The sequence below is a fragment of the Podarcis bocagei genome, assembly GCF_964188305.1.
Source record: "Podarcis bocagei genome assembly, chromosome: 1".
NCBI lineage: Eukaryota > Metazoa > Chordata > Lepidosauria > Squamata > Lacertidae > Podarcis > Podarcis bocagei.
Window position 1 is genome coordinate 73222571 of NC_138125.1, and position 20731 is coordinate 73243301.

At 43.2% G+C, this 20731-nt stretch overlaps 1 protein-coding gene across 1 annotated transcript in view; it reads left to right on the forward strand.

Moving 5' to 3' along the window:
• Window positions 1–20731, forward strand: part of INSC (INSC spindle orientation adaptor protein) — a 136670-nt gene that overhangs the window by 95236 nt on the left and 20703 nt on the right. The window contains exon 8 of the mRNA XM_081182615.1: window positions 16349–16520. Within this exon, the coding sequence (XP_081038741.1) occupies window positions 16349–16520 (172 nt within the window). The remainder of the gene's footprint in view (window positions 1–16348; window positions 16521–20731) is intronic.

A 20731-nucleotide genomic window follows, 5' to 3' on the forward strand; every position in this document is an offset into this window, starting at 1 on the left:
TCTACTGAATCTAAACGAAGCATTCTCTTCTCAGGGCCTGAATCAGCACCAGATTTTGGGCAGTGCTGAAAGTTCTTCCACATAGGGCGCCAAGCTGAGGGGACACAAAATATTACTACTACTACAACTACTACTAATACCTAAATTTATACAGGCACCTACTGAGAAGATCCATATAAAAGCAACTGTACCAAAAGGAATCAGTGTGGGGTAGGGATGGATGACGGACCAAATGTTGGACTTTTTCAGGGTGCCATATTACCAAGATTCGCCCCTGACTGAATCATGTTGCTCAAGGCTTACATTCACTGTGTGGCAGGTAACCTGTTAAGATCAAAACCAGGTCTACTGCAACTGGAATACAAGTTTCTGAAATGGAAATTTGCTGGAAAGCTGATAATCTTTTTGAAGAATGATGTACAAATAAAGTTTTCCTGACCTGGATCTACTTTTGGGGACGGGGGTCTTTTGGGGGCCAACGGGAAGTTCCTATGCGGAAGGGGCAAACTCTAACATGAACTATTGTGTTTAAGAGAATAGAAACAAAGTCTTAAGGAGTGACCTTTTGCGGAACTGTGTTTTCCCTAAATCCTGTTTGGGAAACTGTATTTCGGTGATGCTGAAGGGAAGGAATCCAAAATCCACTGGTACTATATGAAAGACTTTAGCATTTAGACCTCAGCTAAATATTTCATTTTGAAGAATTGGAATTAGTACTAGACTTATGGCTGAAAAGCCCACCATTACAAGAGAATGAGAACTGACTATTGTGAAGGAAAAATAGTCTATGGTCACCTGATGATGCTTTTGATTTTATTTAGGGATTTGTAAGTGGAGGCAATAACCAGGACTGACAATGGTCCATAATCAGCATGTGATAAATCATCTCCAATGTGACTAGTGCTAACTTTGTTTTATTATAGCTCAGGGAAACCCACCTGGCAAGCAAGCTGACTTTTCTGAAGAGAGAGGAAAAGCTTGCTCAGCTTTTAGACTCAGGGCAGTGCTTAATGAAAATCAGTGATGAGATTTAGAAAAGTAAGGCTTAAATGCTGCCTTTCCCCTTCAGACAGACCGTGCTGGAATCTCAGAGAGAATAAGACAAGAAGGAAAATATATCTTTTTTATTTTAAAAAATATTCTATTCATTTCTTTTTCTTAGTGCCAGTGCTTCCCTCAGTTTGAATCATTACATTTTTCTTTAAAAAAAATGTATAACCCTAAGGAAAATCATCACAACTAAGAGTAATCAGCAAAACAATTACAATTTTTATTATTATATTTTTATCCGGCCACCCTAAAAAAGAAGGGGGGGGGATGTATCATAGGCAGAACACTCCTGTCATTGGGGTAAAGTGGTGAGTAGAGAGATTTTGTAGCAATGTAACCACCATATCCATGGCTGTGCTGTGGCCAAGGCAGGAGATGTGGAGGCAGAATTGACTCAATGCTGGACCCAGGGCAGACATAGTGTGGGGCCACTTTGTCCACATCTAATGAACAAGGGAGCTTGGGATCCTGCAGATTCACACATGTCCCCAACATACCCATAGGACATCTACACCAGCGGAGTTTTCCACAGATGTACCGGCGAATCCTCCACAGATACACATGTTGTTTGGCTCGTGGTTCTTTCTCTCTGCATGTGGAGCAGCACTAACATGGTTCCCTAAAACACCCCAGATGGCCTTCAACTGCCTGAAAGATTTCAACTCTAATAAGTGAGCTGAAATAATATTATTATTACAGTTGTACCTTTAACCCACAGCGCCACCCGTGTCCCTACCTATGACTTAAACTTAACATGTATCCAAGATAAGGCTAAGCACTACACACACACCCAACCCCGCTTCCCCAACATCACACATGACCCTAACTGGCACCCTCTTCATATATGTGGGCTCTCCTCTGCATGGGGAGGGGTAGGGCTTGCTGCATTATGGCAAGCGTCACCCCTTGCAATACACTCCATTGCATGTCTGCAACTTTCTTATGTGCACAACGCAGCTCTCCATGAAACTGGGAGCTCTGCAAAGCCAGAGTGGCCAGTTGTGTGTGCAAATAGTAGGTGAACTTCAGCCTCATGCTATTGCAAACATTGCATTTGCATGAGAATTATCAGCTTACCAGATGGAACCACCTGCCCTTTCGTCTCCATACATCATTCTGGGGGCTTTCCCCCTAAGCAAGTTTAAGGAGGTGCAGAGAAAAAGGAGGGTGGAAAAGTCCATTGAGCAAGCAGAAGCCCTTGCATAGTGCTTCCACGGATAGGGTTTGTTAGGTGATTTCCGCCCTATGTGTTGCACGCATGAGATAGAATGCATATATGGGCCGAGCCAGCTACCCCTGCCAGGTGTGCCTTCTTTAACATCAGGATGTGCCTAATAAGGAGCAAAAAGGGCTGCAGTGAGAGTATAAGCAAAGCTGCCTTACTGGTTTAAGCAGCACACAAGAATGGTGCACGCATTTGCACACAGGGTTACGAGGAAGGTATGCAGAGCTTGTGAAGGCTTATGCATCTGGCTTCTCCACATTTGGAGGCACTGGCCAATAGCAGTCGTCGTGTTTCAGGACTGATTAAAATAGTTCATAAAGAAAAAGCAGTCTCAGTTGGCACAAAATATCCTTGCCAAAGCATATTCTGTACTGGAGCCAAACACACTACTATAATGAAGTAGACTTGCTGACATGCTGGCTTTGTCTCTCACTACAAAGCATACTGCTGACTTGGTGATTTATCAGAAAAATCTTCAGCCACAGAGGGGCAACTGAAACCTAAAAGCTTACACAAATGCATCCCCTTTCTTGAGTTTGGTCACGCATGATCTTCTCTCATATGTTTTGCTTCTGTGCATATTCTACACGCAGTCACTGGTGCTTGCAAAAGGCGGCGGCAGAACTCAGTGGTAGACCATCATCTGCTTGGCATACAGAAGGACCCAGGTTCAATTTCTGGCATCTCCAGGTAGGGCTAGAAAAGACTCCTTCTGAAATCCTAGAGAACCACCACCAACAGGTAGCTACAGGCCTGCAGCCACCATCCCCTGCCCCATAATGCTGCTGGAATGATGCTACATTCTGATGTAGCATAATTCTGAGGTGGCCTCTATGGGGAAAGACAGCAGCCCCCAAGTGTTGTTGTTTTTTAAAAAAATATTTCAAGAAATAAAGGATGCTGCCACTGTCAATGTAAGGGAAGATCTGAAATCTCTGGGGAATTTTAGCTGCCCTTTTGTTACACATCACGCTCCACACACTTTCAAAACCAAAAGTCCAATTGAAAGAAAGTTAGGACATGTACACCCATCACCTCCCTTCCTCGGGACTAATATATAGAAAATTTGTTTAGCCCACAAGACAGAAGAGCAACAGTTTTACAAAGCCAGGAGGCCTCTACTTCAGAGAATACTGCCTTTAGACAGAGATTAGGCAGTTTTTCTGTTTCTGATGTATTTCTATCATATTTACATGTGGCAGAAACTTTCATGTTTAGAATTCTTGCCCAGGAGAAGCCAATGTCTTATCAGCCTTGGTCATGCTGGTTGTGGCTGATGGGGACTGGCAACATCAGTGGAGTACCATGTTGGCCACCTCTCTTCTAGTTCACTGATTCAAGTAAAATACTGGTCTCCCACAACTACAGGAAGCATTCCTATTTCAGAACCAAAGAGAACCAACGGGACATCCAAAATGGCTCTAAGGATTTTATGTTAAATCCATTCAGGGAGGTCAAAACATTTGTAAAATACATTTCCACATGTCTCAGTCCATGAGAGAGGCTGTTTTATCTGGAGTCTCTGAAGAAATAAACCAACCTCATAGTAAGATGGGATCTGGGGCAACTGCTAGAAATTATTTTCACCCTCTCATTAGAACATCTGGGAGGAGGAGGAGGAGGAAGAAGATGAACAGAGGAGGCTAAAAGCTGCAAACCAAATCTCTGTAACAAATTTCACAATGCCCTGAATTCCATTCAAAGAACTCTTGCTAATAGATGGGGCTATGAAATGAAGCTCTCAGAACAGTGATTGAAAATCCAGTAGAAAAACCTCAACTTAAAATTCAGACTCTTGTGCCTGCTAATTATTTTTTGTAGCATCCAAATTACAGGACTGTGTAACAGTGACATCCAGTGGATATGTGGACTTCAACAGCTATTCTTCATATATATATATATATATATATATATATATATATATATATATATATATGCAGGTTTTGGTGTCTTCGGGTGTCTTCCCGTGTAAGAGTTGGGGTGTCTAGGCGACGTTTCGACGAGGTCTCACTCGTCATCTTCAGGCTGGTGCTTTCGGCTTCTTGTTACTGGAACAGAGCAGGATCTCAGTGTTTGAAGAACTCAAGAACTCAAACACTGAGATCCTGCTCTGTTCCAGTAACAAGAAGCCGAAAGCACCAGCCTGAAGATGACGAGTGAGACCTCGTCGAAACGTCGCCTAGACACCCCAACTCTTACACGGGAAGACACCCGAAGACACCAAAACCTGCATTCCTGTACCCGTGAAAATCTACGAAAGCATATATATATATATATATATATAGGCCTACACAGAGTCGTGCTGCTTGACTTTGACTGTTAGGGAGTTGCTTTATGCTAGGCCTGACTTATTTGTTCATATAGGCCGTATTGTTTACCCAAGCCATTTAAGTGTAGCAGGAATACAGTCTAGTATACTGTATTAACTGCTTTCCTAAATTACTTAAGAATTTGTTTCAAAAGAAAACTACCTAATCAAATACTTTGTTACCTTGCCTAATTGATGTTTGGGTACTGAATTCCTTTAACTAGACTAGACTGAGAGTTGTTGAGGGTTAGGGATATATATCCAGAGATCAATGCATGTATTTGTAGGATAATGGTCAAGAGATGCAGTTGATAACTAAAAAGCAACACAGGTGAAAAATAAACAAATAACCAATCTCTCTTTAACCATTGCATGCTATGGCATAAAAAAACCAAACCCAATTAAGCACGAAAACTGTACCAATGTAGAACTAGAGACTTTGTGCAGAATCACACCATATATTTGACGTACATCCAAAGCATGTGATTTCCCCCAAAGAACTGTATTTTCCCCTTCACAGAACTATAATTTCTAGCACTTTTAACAAACTACAGTTTCCATGATTCGTTGAGTGTGTTATGACTGCCTGGTTTAAAGTTGAGTTAGCTCCTTATGGCTCTCCCTTTTGAGAGATTGTTGGGGCTCATATTTCCTGGCTTGGAAATACAAGACTTGAAGGCTCATATAATGTTCAGCTCAATATATGGTAAACATGGCCACCTCCACATTCTCCCCTGACTCACTTTAAAATCTGAGCCAGAGAAGAATTTCACTTTCCCCTTCTCTAGCCATGCAGCTGCACACAATTTGTCCAACTCCCTCTCCATCCCACCCACTTACTTGACTGCAGTTGGGAGGGAAGAGAAGGAAAGGACATCCATAATATCCTCACGGTTAATAATTTTCAGATTGCCAGGGATAGTATATTTCAGCCATCAAATGCTTCACTGAACAGGGATGTTTTTAACTCTCTTCTGAAAGTTAATAATGAGGACACAGCCACACCTCACTGTATAGGGCAGCCCACAACTGGGGAAGCATCTGTCACAGGTCAGCGTACATGAAAACAATTCACAGAGGTCAAATTACGTGTTACAGATCTAAACATAAATTGAATACCTTTACTCTCAAAATCTGGAATGTTGTTATGTTCTGGGTTTCTGAAGAATGAAGTTATGTTCTGGGTTTCTGGAGAAAATGATGATGCTTTCCCCAGGTGCCAAATGGGAACACTTTTTCACCTGTTGATCATTCATGTTTTCTTCTGCAGTTGTAGCATAGTTGGTTTCCTCTCTATTCTCATTAATCATAATTTGCCAAGAGAGTCCTCTTTTAGTTTGAGTGTGTATTCCCCCCCTTCCCATTCTTGACAAGGGACACAGCAAAAGGCACTCCTTAAGTATTAAATGTGGTATTTTACTCAAAGGGTTTCAAAGTTAAATCTCACAAAATAAATACAATCAGCTGCATTGAAATAATAACCTTCTTTGGAAAGACTTAAGTGCCAGGTGTTGGATAATACAGCCTCATGCTACCGAATGTTGGTGACATTATTTATTAAAAACTACAAGATCAGAATATATATTTTTAGTGAGCACGATTCATTTTTAAGGGTTTATGCTATACATAAACCTAACCCGACTGTCATCCCTCAGGGTAAATGAAAATGAGAACTACGTGGGAGGTGCTGCTGTTTGACTTTTGTTGAGTCCCAGGTTTTAGGTCCATCATTATTATGGGTTACCTGACAGGTCCCCCCCCCCCGATTGTGGCTTCCTCTGTTGATTTGTGGTGTACCATCATGTTTTGAATTCAGACGTGGAATATAAAGCAAAATCTTATTTATTATTAAAAAAGACTCACACCATCTAGCCTGTAGGATCCCAAATGTGGTACTCACAGATTTAACTACTAGACATATTTGTGAGCAAGTTGTCATATTAATAGAGGACAATGCAGTGTACATCAAGCACCCATGAGGCTGTCAGACAATGGTTTCTCAAGAAAGTTGAAAGTGACATGAGACCAGTGTGGCTCTGTATATGTACTTGGTTAAGCAAGGTTTGCAAAGTTTCAAAACAATACAAAGCTCTGCAAAAGTATATTTTGCTAGGCTAGATCAAATGTTCAGCATCCAGGGTTCTATGGTAACTGGATAGTTGATACATAGTACATGAAGGCAAAAGACTGTCCCGGCTCTTGCCTTCTAGCAACTGCTATTGAAGAACATATGCCTCTGAACCTGGAGATTCCATTAGGTGTCATTTCTACTTACCATTGATTGAATTATCCTCCATGAATATATTTTAATCCCCTTCCAAAGAGGAAATTTCTGAAAAATTGAGTGGAAAGGGTTGAGGCCTTTAAATCTCTCCAGTTTGTGTGTAGGTTTTTCATAGTCTAAACAATAGATGCTGAGCTAGAATATAAACCACATAACAGGAAGGATACCACCAAGGCCGTGATGATGCCAGCATGGTTAATGAGCAGAGTCAAGGAAGCTATAATAAGCAAAAAGGCTTCCTTCAGAAAAATGGAACGCTTGTTCAAAGGAAGAGAACAAAAAGGAACACAAGCTTTTGCAAAAATAATGCAAGCAGACAATACGGAAGACTCTCTCTCTCTCTCTCTCTCTCTCTCTCTCTCTCTCTCTCTCTCAGACAGCAGTGGAGCAAGCCAATTGGGTGCATGAGGAAGCCTGTGTGCCCTGCATCCAGGGGTGGGGTCAGACGCCACAGGGCGAGCTGGGGCAGGACACTCCATGGGACCTCCAAGGAATCTGCCTGCCTCCTCCCACTCAGCCGCCCTACAGCTGTGAGGGAGGCGGTGGGTGAACCGTTTGGGGCAGCGCAGAGCCTGCGAGCACCCAAGCCACCACATCACTCCCAGGAGAGACGCATGGCTTGGGCATGCTGCAGGCCCCGCGGTGAGTGCTGCCTGGCATTTTGTCATCCCCCTCAGTGGTGACACCTGGGGTGGCCCGCCCCCACCATCCCCTCTTCCTCCGCCCCTGCTCAAGGATAGATAAAATATTTACATATATCTTCATTGCAAACGATGTAAGACAGACACCTGTTTTCAAATTGACAATGCAGAAGCTCAGCTGGGCGGGGGTGGGCCAGGACTTCCTTTTTAGGTCACAGATAAACAGGGGCACTGGTAGGAATGACAGATTGGCTCTGCTGGTGTACCCAAGCAACCCCCGACCTCAATGCCATCCTACTCTGCATCAGTCCTCTTTACAATACAATCCCATCGCATGGCTCCCTATGCCAACAGCCCTGACCTCATCAACTCTGCCTGGCCTCATCCTCATCTGGGTTAGCTGCAGCAACACTGGTGTAAGTTGGGTGGCTCCCTGGGGGAGGGGGCATTTCTGTCAGAGATGCTGGGGAGGCAAAGCCACACAGGACTGATGTGGGGTGGATCATGTTCCAAGCCTCGTACCTGTCACTCCACTGCATCAGAGAGGGCCCTCTTAACTGGAAGCCTTTGGTACTTCTCAACCACCAACATTACTAGCATTACAGTCAAGGTTTTTGCCTACATCATATTCCTCAAATGCAGAGTCTCTGTACCATCCTGTTGAATTCATAGAGTTCTTTTGTTTGTATTATCCAGCTGACCCATTCTCTCGTCTTGCCAATGCACTGGACACGCTTGACATTTTAGCTGATTACTTCCCCAGAATTAAACAGAAAGCAGGGCAGCAGTCCAAAGTTCCTTTCAGTGTGAAAGCTAATTATATAAATGCTTTGAACAGCAATTTCTTTTTGGATGTTAAAGTGCTTTTATTAGATTGTTCTCCTGTCCTCTTTAAATTTATTATTGGACACTTATAAATGGTTGTGGCCTAATAGAGTTGCTTTCCCCCCCCCCCCACTTCAGGATCAGGCCAAAATAGTATAAAGTACACCTTAGTTTATTGCATCATTGTAATAAGGAAGAGGGAAAGCATCCTAAAGCAAGTTGTTATGGATGGACCTGAAGCATTGATTTATTGCTGGGTAGCCAAGTGAAGGTCCATTCTCTTAGATCCATTCTTACTATTAAACAAAGTCCTAATTTCCAAATGCAGCATGTCAGCAAATCTGTCACCTCAAAGGAGATCTCCCCGAATGATTGAAAGAGATTGCTGTGTTATTGATATCTTACTGATATGTAAAACTGCCAGGAATGTTGAATAAAGAGATCTAAATCTTATAATAAACTAGACTCCTAAGAACATAAAAAAATATTTCTGAAATGATTGGTGAAGGAGTGATATCTATAACACTGGGAAGTAGGGCATAGCTACTTCCAAATTGTGATGAGTCCAAGTTGTAGTTCAGGGGTGCATCTTTCAATCTTACTATTGATGTATAACAGGAATGGGGGGGGGGGGACTTCCGGGTTAGCGCGATCGACTAATGGCGGATTCCCTCTGAGCTCCGGAGGGAATCGGCTCTGTAGGATCGGGTCTTGCCGCTGTGGCGACGCGGGGACCCTTAAAAATCACAGGCGGGGAAGCCTGTGAACCTGGTGACTCAGTGGGCACCATTTGCGCCCCCGACCCGTGAAGGAGCCTTTTTAAAGGCTTCGGAACGGGAGACGGGGTGAGTGGTGCGGTGCTGTGAGTCGACTGCTTCTCCTACGGAGTGAAGCCGCATGCCATGGTCGGAGAGCGCTGACTTCTTCTTGTGAACAATTGGACTCTAAAGTAGGAACCCGTGAGTAGTGCGGAAATTGGACTTTCAAAGGAAAATTTTTTGTTGAATTAGGCACGATCGGGGAAGGCGTAAACAGGAAGTCAGTCTCCCCGTCTTATAAATAATCTAAAGCAAGGACTAACTAACTAAGGTCGAGAGGATTTTTTCCTTCTTATTGGGCAAAAGATATTAATTTCACGATTTGGCAGTTTAAGTAATTTTTACTGGAGGACAAGAGTTAATTTTTGGAGTTGAAGTGTCACCCCACCGGACCCGGGAGTGATCCGCGAGAAAGCCTGTTGGAGAGATATTGAAGAGCTTGACAGCTGTCAAACTAGCTGTCAAGACAGAAAAAGCGATCTTTGTTTTCTGTCTCTGCTGGATATATTTGTTACAATTTGGTTATATTTTGTTGAAAACAAGGAAGAACCGATACAAACTAACTTGATTTTTGGATTTGAACTGGATGGAATACTAAGTAACCAAAATCCCTCTAGAGGGGGTTTTGGGACTTTACAAGAATGGCTGAAGGAGGGAAAACTCAAGCTAAATTGGACAGAATTTTCTTTCTCTTGGGAAAGTTACAAGGCCAAATTGATGTTTTGGCTACTAATGTTGCAACCCTGGACTTAACAGTAAACAAGTGCATTGAATTTGATAAGGACTTGATCCAGGAAGTTCATGCAGCTGGACAAGAGGAGAAAGTTGAGAACTTTGAGAATGTGGAGAAAGAGACATATGTTGCTTCTGAGGAAAGGGAAGGAGGAGATGTGGTGTTGCAGATGACAAAGGAGAGCCAGAGTCCTGACATGATGGCTACAAAGGAAAATAAGAATTGGATGATGAAAACCTGGTCCAAATCGGAGACTGAAGAATGGAAAGATCTCCATATGTGGAGATCTGAAGATCCAAGGATTATAAATTTGATCAAGGTGAAAGCTGGAGCTTTGGGGACATTTGGATTTGAAAGGAATAAGAAACAAGATTTGGGCTCCACTTTTAAGCATGGTGGTCTGGCTGGAGGAAGCATTGTCCCCATTGGAGTAGAGCATCTCCGAGATCTGGTGTTTAATATTAAGGACTATCAAAAAATCCGGCAGAGAGGAACTGAGAGACAATTAAGGGCCTCGGATGTGAGATCTCCAGGCTGATAGCAGACTAAGACTGATGGACATTTGTTGGGGATTGAAACCGGGAAAGGGGATGGGGTGTTTGGGGATCCAAAGGGTGTATAAATATAATCTGTCTTTTTCTTTTACTCTGTTTTGATATCAGTATGAAAAGTGGGGAATTCGTGGAAAGGAATTTGGGTCGACTTTAGAAAAAAGGATTTAAGAATGAGTACTGAGGTATAAATTTTGAGGTTTATAAGGTAAAATTGGTTTTTTAAAAGGAATTAAGTATAAAAAGGTTAAAAACTGGGGATAAGAACTTGTTGAATTTACAATTCGAATGGGAATATAAGAAGGGGAGGTGTGGGGAAGTCAGGGAAAGATGTTATAGAAAATAAGGATTGCAAATTGTATATGTTTTTAATTGTTTTTTTTGTTTGTTTTTTCTTTTGGCTTTTTAAAATGGAAAATTCCTAGTAAATATTTATTAAAAAAAAAAGTATAACAGGAATGGGGGACCTTTTTCAGACTGACTTTCTGGGCATCCTCCTGGAGCCACATGCAAAAATGGGCATAAGAACATAAGAAGTGCCCCCCGGATCAGGCCAAGGACCCCTCTAGTCCAGCATTCTGTTCTCACAGAGGCTGACCAGATGCCTGCTGAAAACCTGCAAGCAGGACTTGTACACAAGAGCGTTCCCTCTTCCTGTGGTTTCCAGCAGCTGGTATTTAGACACATACTGCCCCGATAGCCTGATCTTCCATGAAATCGTGGAATCCTCTTTTAAAGCCATCAAAATTGGCAGCCATCACAGCCTCCTGTGGGAGTGAGTGCCATACTTTATGTGTTGTGTGAGGTAGCTGTTCAGAGTGTGTGGTTGGTCTTCTCCACATATAATAGAGAGGCCAAAGGTACAGTAGATAGACACAGAAGTTGTACAATACTTGTTGCCCTGTGTGGATGATGGAAGTACATGGTAGAGCCAGCCTTGAATAAAGGTGTGTTTTTCATCCTCAAATTCTTGGAGTGTCTGGAATGTGAATATATCCTTTTGCTTCTGGTATTCCCTATATTCTAGCAGCTCCTCTGTCTGTAGTGAAGTATTCTAGTTGTAAGATTGCTGGTGATGCTTTAAATGCTCCTCCTTTTGTGGTACCACATTAGACTTCCCATTTTGTGAACTTGCGATATAGCATACCCAGAAGTTGAAAATGGGGTGTGTGACAGAGGAGGAGGAGAAGGGCCCAATCTATATTCTTCTGTTACTTGATCAGGTTTCCTTGCAGTTGTCAATCACAATCAGACATCATACGAATAAGCCCATAAGAATTGCCATTGCTCTATTAGCAACATTAGTAACTGTGCATGTTTCAAGTCAGGGTTCCTAGGCTATTACCAGCCCCCCTACCCACAAAATTGACCTTCCCAGGGGTGACGTTAGCAAGTATTAAGGGGGTTTGCCTCTGCAATAAAATCCTGAAACATCACCAGTGAAATCGTTGTTTTATCAGTTTCCCCTGCATAAAAGATACTGTTCTCTTGTCTTCATTTTTAATGGCATAGAATACATAGCCATTTCTCCTAAATGATTATTTCCCCCAGTGTGCCTCTTTACCTGCGAGCCAAAGCCTTCAACACTATCCCCTGGGTATCCAGGATAAACCCATTTATTCTGAGACTAATTTGTTTCTTGGCAGCCTTTGCACTACTTTATTCATCCATGATTTGAACAAGCCACTGATCCATTTGGTTCTAAGGGTGTGCCATCATTTCTCTACTATTTCCCTCCTTTCTTCTTGTTGCTGGGCCAGCGCCTGCAATGGTGACGCTACCTGCAGGCAGCATCTTGAGGTGGAGGAATCAGACTAGATAAAGGCAGGAATTTGTGTCTGAAGAGTGCAGCAAGGGTTTTTGGAGGTGTTGGCCCCTGTTGCTATTCGTTGCTTCTTGCCAGGACCATCTCTACCATTAGGCAGAGTGAGGCAGTTGCCCAGTATGTTTTTGGTGTTGTGAAAGGGGCAGAAATTATTAGTAATTTTAATAGTTATTTAAGTAGGGAGGGATACTGGTACTTGTGGGATTCTCTGCCTCAGGTGCCAGTATAGCTTGGCTAGCCTTGGGTACAATGTACATTGGATCACAACAGATCACAAATATCAAGGCTAAGTGGGCTAACATTTTGCTTAGCAAAGGCAACATGAGATCTGTATGAGTGGCACAAGTTGAAGCAGGGATCCCTGAAGTGCTTTGTGGCACGTTGGCAGTCCAGACATTTTGAAAAATACTGTAGACAAGCATGTACTGGAAGCAAAAGTAATGTCTCTAAGCTTACCATAACTCCATAATGCCAGGGTAGGATGGGATGGAAAGGGAAAGCAAACAGCAGAGTGAGAAGGTAGAGGGAAAGCTCTGTTGTGTCTGAGACATCAAGTTTGTAATGAGAGGGAATGAATGTTGCAGGTCCCTTACCTGGGGGCAGCTCCCCTATGTCTGCAATTTTCAGACTAATTGCTCACAAAATACTTAAATGATCCCCTTTCTTACCAAACCAAAAGGGCAACAGCTGCCCTTGCAGGGAAACCCCTGCAGTGATCCTTCTGAAATGTGGAAGAATTCATGCTCTTAGAAGGGAAAACTTCCCCTGCAGATTCCATCTGTTTCTGCTCCAAAATTAAAAAGTTATAGATGTTTTCTTAAACCAAACCAAACCAAACACCAGGGTGTGGATAAGGGGAGAGGAAGCTCCATCACTTCTTGACAGAACAATCTTGTAATCAGAGGGAATAATTTTACTCAGAAAGTGAATCTTTTTTAAAGTGTCCAGAACAAAAGCTAGTAGAACTAATTTGGCAGGTGTTAACCACTCAAGGAGTTAGCATGTCTGCATATTCCATCCACTTCTGTCAAAAGCAATATATATATATATGCTTCAGAAGGGGAAAAGTGGGTTTTGCAATAGTGAATGGGGTAGGGGAGGGAGAAGAGAAATTAATTGTCCTTGGCTTGGGCAGACCCTGAACTGAATTAGGAATTGTATAAAGTGCCTCAAACTTAGATGGCCTATTTTCTGAACTGTCAATTGGGGTTTGAACAGAACTTTCTGGTCACTGCACACCTGTACTAGGTACCTTGATTTGAAGGAAATGCTGTTTGCAGCAAGCTGCCTTGGTTTAGCCCTGCTCCTCCCCTGCCTACATCTCTGCTCCATTTTGGTTCACATATTCATAAAATGGTTCATTCCAATGCAGAAATGAGATGCAACCATGCATCCAAGATAAAAGTGGCTGGGATAAAAGGTATGGCTTTTACCTTTGTACAGTAGGCTACATTCCAGTTGGAAGTATATACACACACACTTCTCCATCCTCCAGCTGGAAAGCCAGAGTCATTATCACAGTTCTTATTGGACTGTTATTTCAACTTTATAATAAAGTTTTAAAAATGGAAAGGAAAAAGGACACATTTCAGTAAGGCAAAAGCAAGAAGAGCATGGAGCAGTGCTGGTGAGGGAAGCAGCCTTGGGCAAGTCTCGAGGGATGAGTGGCGAGGCCTGGAGATTCACAATTTATACTGACTGAGAGTAGTTCTCTGAGATTTGAAACAGGATTTTTAGTTCCATGTTATATTTTGCTGTTGTATTATTTATTTGTTAATGAAACATGCATACTACCCAACAACTATAGTTTTCCCCATTGACAAACAATACAATTTATTTGGCACCATTTTAAAAATACAAGTTATTGACTTGCCCTTGAGCATCCATTTTAGGCCCAGAATCAGTTTTGGCACTTCAAAGGTGACTCCAAAGTGACAAAACCAGGTCCTTTATATGATTATAGTATCTAAGTGCGTATATTTGCAGACCATAAGTCAGCCTGTGAGGACACAATATTTTGTAATGTCAGAATTTTTAAAATATACATTGCAGCAAAATGAATTATGTGAAAGGCTGGCTTTGACCTCCAGTCTTGCCATGACTAGAGAAACATCTCTTGTGGTAAGTAGATGGATGTTGAAATCTTGTCCCTCCAAAAATGAATGCTGGAAACATTTCCTTTTCATTTCTGAACACCCCATGCTGAACATTATTTGTATTCTGTAAAATAAATATCCCAGCAATATATTTATCTTCCGTATATTCATAACTATCTCCAAGATAAAAACACTTCCTTTCATAAGCCTGATAGTGTTTCTCATACCATGTTCTTATTGACAGCAGAAACCGAATGCTTTAATTTATGTCCGGCTAGGGACATTTAATTAAGATAACTTGGCATTGTGTATTAATAAATAACTGAAATGAGAACAACAAAAGCTTTAAACAAACAATTTAAGGAGATGAATGACAGAACATTAAATATTGACAAGGACTGAGGAGACACTTTGAACATACGCACTGAATGCTGTGTGATGAAGAGCTCATAATGGAACTTCGTGCCAAAGGAAGATGGAGATGCGGAGGGTGGGGGAGGGGGAAATCAGTGTTGAGAATAGAGATGCAGGTGAAGTTCTCCTGAGCCAGTTCAAAACTTTTGAGGGCTTGTTAAAGCCACCTCACAGAAGAAATGAGCTTTGACATCTCCCAAATTCTTCTCCGCTATTAGCTTAGATTAGAATCTGAATTGATGGCTCCCTCACATTCCAAGGGACATTTAACAGAGTGGCATTAGTTTGCATTTGGGTAGGGTGGAGACTGCAGAGGTGAAATCTTAGGTGCAAAAGACTAAGTAGGTTCCCACTCACTCCTCATTGGATTTCATTCAAATACATGAAGCAGCTCTGTTACCTTGCTTCAGGAAGAAAGCCTTGCAGGATCCCTGAGGGTAAGGGGAGGGGGGGCACATGGCTTGCTAAGGGCGGGTGGGGAATAGGTCCCTTCCACACCTTGGGAGTTTTCTAATGGCCCCTAGAGTGGGGAGAAATTTTTATAGGGGCAAAGTCCAAGAATGTGGGAGATGGACACCATAAGTACATACAGAAATTATCTGAGATCCTCAAAAAAGGATAAATTATCCCAGGTATTTTCAAGTTACTGCGCGGCAACCTTTTGAAGAGCTCATCCATTTTTAGTTAAACGTATAACTGAAGGCCTATTCAGGTGTTCAGCACCTGAAACAGGAGAGTGGGGCTCTGCTTACTTATACACCCACCCACTGTCCCATTCCATTCAGGCCCCTTCTCAAGCGTGTTTGGAAGAGGGGCGGCCTGCCAACATGCATAGGCAGTCCCTGTGAAATACAATGGTGAGTCCTAATGGCTGTGCCAGCTGTGCCCCAAGAGCTCGTGTTTGATAAACTGTTTCTGAACCTGCAGTGTTAAAGAAGGGCCACTATGGGGTGTAGGAGTGGGCACAGTGTGATGAAGTGTGGCCCTCATCTCTGCAATCCTCATGTGTGTTGAATGCCCGAATAGGATTGAAGGGCATTCCTGATCTCGCCAGATTCTTCCTTACCAACCTTGCTGCTAGTTGATGTGGAAAATTATTGCTAGTAAATAAGATTACTCTTCTCTGTTTTGTTTGTGTGTGGAGAGAATGCCTTCTTCAGAACTGGGTGGGTAAGTAAAATGAGCTAGTATTGGTCTGATATATCTCTTTCCAGCCCCAATTAAGCAGCAAGCAGAGAATAGTAGTTGGGATAGACCTGATTCTTACCTGTACAGGGTCCCTATGATGTCTTAGTTGTGTGCAGTTTGTGTTGAGAGACGGGGATAAATGGGAGATTTGACTGGTGTATTTGCCTGCTGCCAAAGTGATGTTATGACCTTTTATTCACAATTATTGTATACCGCTTGCCCTCTCAAGGTGTGCTCTTATTGTTGAAAACATTGTTTCTGACAGATTTCTCTCACGACACATTTCGTATGCTTTCAGGAAGGAAGGAGGCTTTCCCCAAAGAAATGTGGCACTTATTTTTGTTGTTAAAACATACTGTGGGTAGCTTTGTTACCTTTTCCTCTTCCTAGGTTGATGGAATATTATGCTTAGCTGACATCCTTACGGACAATACCCATTCCCAAGCTACCCATGCAGAGGCGGCAGCAGTAATAGCTCAGATTACATCTCCTCAACTCACCATCACTCATCATCTCAGCAGTTTCCTGGAGAACATGGAAGAGATTGTCACAGCCCTTCTTAGTATGTATACCTGACTGCTTCACATTACTCTGTACAAGCTGGTTATGAGCAACTAGAGAAAAGGAACCTGCTTCTATAGACCTTATTTGCAATTTTACCATTTGCCTCTGTAATTTCAATTGTAAGTTGAGTGTCAGAGATCAAATGTAATTTTTTGGGAAAAGAAAGCAGCAAACTTAAGGGATGTTGATTTTGAAACTGATTATAATAATTTAATTCCATGATGCTGTCACGGAGGGTTGGGCAGTTAAAGGTTGAATTGTGGGAAATGCATATAAATGTGGAAGTTTTATCTTTTGTTACACCAGGCGTTAGTGTTCTTTTTTGTCTTCCTCCCTGAAGATGCCATGGTGCACATTGCCCTTTGTTTCACCTTCGTACTACTGTATCTTGAATTAGGGCTTGGTATTGTATCAGTTTCAAATTCCTATAAATAGATAATCTAGACTTTTGGCTAAGGAATGTGGACTACTTCAGTTTTCCAGTTTACAGTAGGAGCTAGCTAGCAAGGCTCCCTCAAGTCCAGGCTGCCAGAAAAATAGAGACCTTTGGATTTGACTCAACTATTGCTTCCTAGCGTGCTGCTTCTGCAGCAATTTTAAAGAATGAAAGTACTGGCTTATTCCATCAGCCAGGGCAGGCTTATCTGTTTGTAATTTAAACTCTTAACAGAGGCAAAATGGAAAGGTACTGCCCCCACCTGCCTGCTGTTCCTGGAGGTGGCTTTCAGCGACCTCCAAGAAATCTCCTGGCGAGATTTTGCAGTGGTGGCAGGATGGGTGGGGCACCCAAGAGAATGCTGCCCCATGGGATTCTGCCACCTGAGGCGGCTGCTTCTGTCTGCCTCATGTGTGGGCCAGCCCTGTATTAACAACACAATCCTCTGTACCTCTACTCAGAAGCAAGTCTCACCAGGTCCGATGGGACTTGCTCCTAGGTGTATACAGGACGCTCTTAGATATGTATGGTTGCATACGCACCATACTTTTAAAGCAGACCCCCACCCAAGGAATCCTGAGAACTGTAGATTGTTAAGAGTGCTGGGAAATGTAGCTATGTGAAAGGTAAACTACATTATTCTTGTGTGTGCTTTAAATGTGTGGTGAGTGGTGGAACCCTATAAGGCACCACTCCCTTGCAGGGTGGATTTGATTTAAATCAATTCGATTTAAATCACAATTTAAATCACTAGTCAGTAAGAATCATTCTTCACAAAAAGAATCATTCTTGCTGGTATAATCAGTAAGAATCATTCTTCACAAAAAGAATCATTCTTGCTGGTATAATCTTAATATTTACACCCAGAAGAAGGTTTCGTTTTTGGAATAAGAAAGTTTCAGAGTAGTTTTTACAGTTATATCAAAAATTACTGATTTGGTTATACTATTAGATATGCATAGATAATTATGAAATTATTGTGAGGTTTAACAAGTTAACTGTTTATATTTGGACAACTTTTCTGTTGCACTGTATTGGAAGGAGAAAAACAATCATTTCCTTAATACAATTTTAACAATTTATTTAACTAAAACAATAACAGTGCTTTTTCTTAAAAAAATGTTTAGGGGTACTCTCATTTTGAGTCAAGAAAACCATCATTTTATAGTTCAAATTGGGAAAAATAAATACAGTAAATGGACAAAAGTACAAAGATTCTCAAAATGTTTAGGGGTATGTGTACCCCCCAGAAAAAACACTGAGCGTATATGTCAGAGCTGCTCCCCGATCCTAGCTCACAGAGGATCACGCTAGCCAGCGATCATTAAGTAAAAGTCTTTATTGAGTTACAGTTTCCATTCTCAAGCTGCTGCGTGCAACTCTACGTCTTATGGTTAGATCGGCGAAGCTCCGTCTGAGTCTCCGCCCCTTGTGCACCAACTTAATATCCTAGCCCTGCTCCACCTTTTCCGCCTGACTGTTCTCCTCTGGGTCCCTCTGCCCCCCGGGGTCTCTTCCCTCCGGGATTCCTCTGACGCCGACCCCCCGGACCCTCCTGTCTCCTTGCGCCGGGCTTTAGGACCTGGCTCCCTCTCCGGGCTGCCCACTGCGTCACTTTCCTGTGCATTTGAACTTGGCGCGTGCGCCCAACCTTCCACTTTCCGTCTGACCGTTTCTTCGCTCCCCGAAGGAGGTGTGGTCACTCCTGACTCGTGCCCTCCATCCTGTTGTGAGCTGCCAGCGCTTGATCCCTGGCGCCCTTCCTCTTCCCTGCTCTCTGGCGGTGACGCTGGTCCCGATTTCCAACTGCTCCCCTCTGAGTCCCCTCTGGCTCTATCTTCCTGGGGTGTCCCCCTAGGCTCCCCCCTTGCCCTGGCCACTGGTGCTCCTTTCTGTGAATCTTCTGATTCACTGGAAAGACTCGGAGATCTCGGGTCGTCGTCATCACTCATCTTTTCTTCTGCCTCTTCCCCCTCGCTCTCTGTTTCCTCCCTTGCCCTTGCCTCTGCTCCTGAACCCCTGACAGTATATATCCATGTTTGTTAACTGATGTGTTTAAACAATTTTTAAATGAAAAAAAAATCTGATTTAAATAAAAAAAAATCTGATTTATTTGATTTTTTTTTTAAAAAACCCCATTGATTTTTATCCACCCTGCTCCCTAGTATGCAACTCATTCTGGGCCCTGCCCCTGGCAGTACATCTATGCATGCAGTGCTTTCCAGTAGTCTACAGGCCATGTGTGCTTTCCCAGCAAAAAAGGTCCTCTTCACTGGCAGAACAGCACTTATGTTGATACCCAGGACCCATCAGCCAGACTCCCCATGAATAGATTACTCTGTTAATCTCATTAATGTCATTTTCTCTCAATAGTGGCCTAACTGACTACTGTCCATTTTGCTTGTTTGTTTTCTCTTTAGGCTGCACTCTTGTCGTCTTCTTTTCCCCTGTCCTGTATTGTGTGCTTTTGTAGAAATTTCAAATTCACTAGTAACAACAGTAGGTTTATTGTAGTGCAAGATAAAAAGGAGGGCATTATGCACTCATCACGTTTGAACACTTTGAAACTGGCCATTAGGTGGTGACTATGTCAAAAGCATATAAGGCAGCATCTTGTATATCATTGAATTTGTGGAGCTTTGTGTCTGAGGATATGTGGGCATATAATGCTCAGACAGAACAACAGGCACACTCCCTATGTTTCCATTAATCTCAGAATTTCCAACCAGAGATGCTGCTGGCTATCAAGAACACATAGTTTAAACACGTCAGTTGTAGCCATGCTGGAGGATGAGGTATTGCAGGCAGGATTATGATGGAGAGATTTCGATATTTTTCTGTTGTTCTCACACAGTGTCAAATTTATGTATAATCTAAACAAGCTATAGCTTAGGGCCCCACATTCTTGGGGGCCCCCAAAAAATTTAAAGGAAAAAAAACCTGGGTGTACATTTCCAAAATGTAAGATAAAAAACAAATAAAATAAAACCTACATACAGTGGTACCTCGGGTTACATACGCTTCAGGTTACATATGCTTCAGGTTACAGACTTCACTAACCCAGAAATAGTGCTTCGGGTTAAGAACTTCGCTTCAGGATGAGAACAGAAATCGTGCTCTGGTGGCGCGGTGGCAGCAGGAGGCCCCTATTAGCTAAAGTGGTGTTTCAGGTTAAGAACAGTTTCAGGTTAAGAACGGACCTCCGGAACGAATTACCGTATTTTTCGCACTATAGGACGCACTTTTTCCCCTCCAAAAATGAAGGGGAAATGTGTGTGCGTCCTATGGTGCGAATGCAGGCTTTTGCTGAAGCCTGGAGAGCGAGAGGGGTCCGTGCGCACCGACCCCTCTCGCTCTCCAGGCTTCAGGAAGCTATCCCAAGTCTTGCAAGCCCGGCGGGATGTCCCGCGGGCTCGCAAGGCTTGCGGGCAGCAGCCTGCACCCAAAAGCTGGGGACAGCGGGGAGGTGCAGAGCCGCCACCCCGCTATTCCCCGACCTGATCTGGAGGCTGGCGGGGGGAGAAGCAAGCCTGCTTCTCCCCCCCCCACCAGCCCCACAACCTCCAGGCTTCAGGAGAGCCCCACCGCCAGCCCCACAAGCTCGGGGGACAGCGGGAGAGGCGCAGCGCGCCCTTCCCGCTGTCCCCCAACTTGGTTAGAAGGCTGGCGGGGGGAGAAGCCTGCTCCTCCCCGTTGCCAGCCCCGCAAACTCGGGGGACAGTGGGAGAGGCGCAGCGCGCCATTCCCGCTGTCCCCCGACTTGGTTTGGAGGC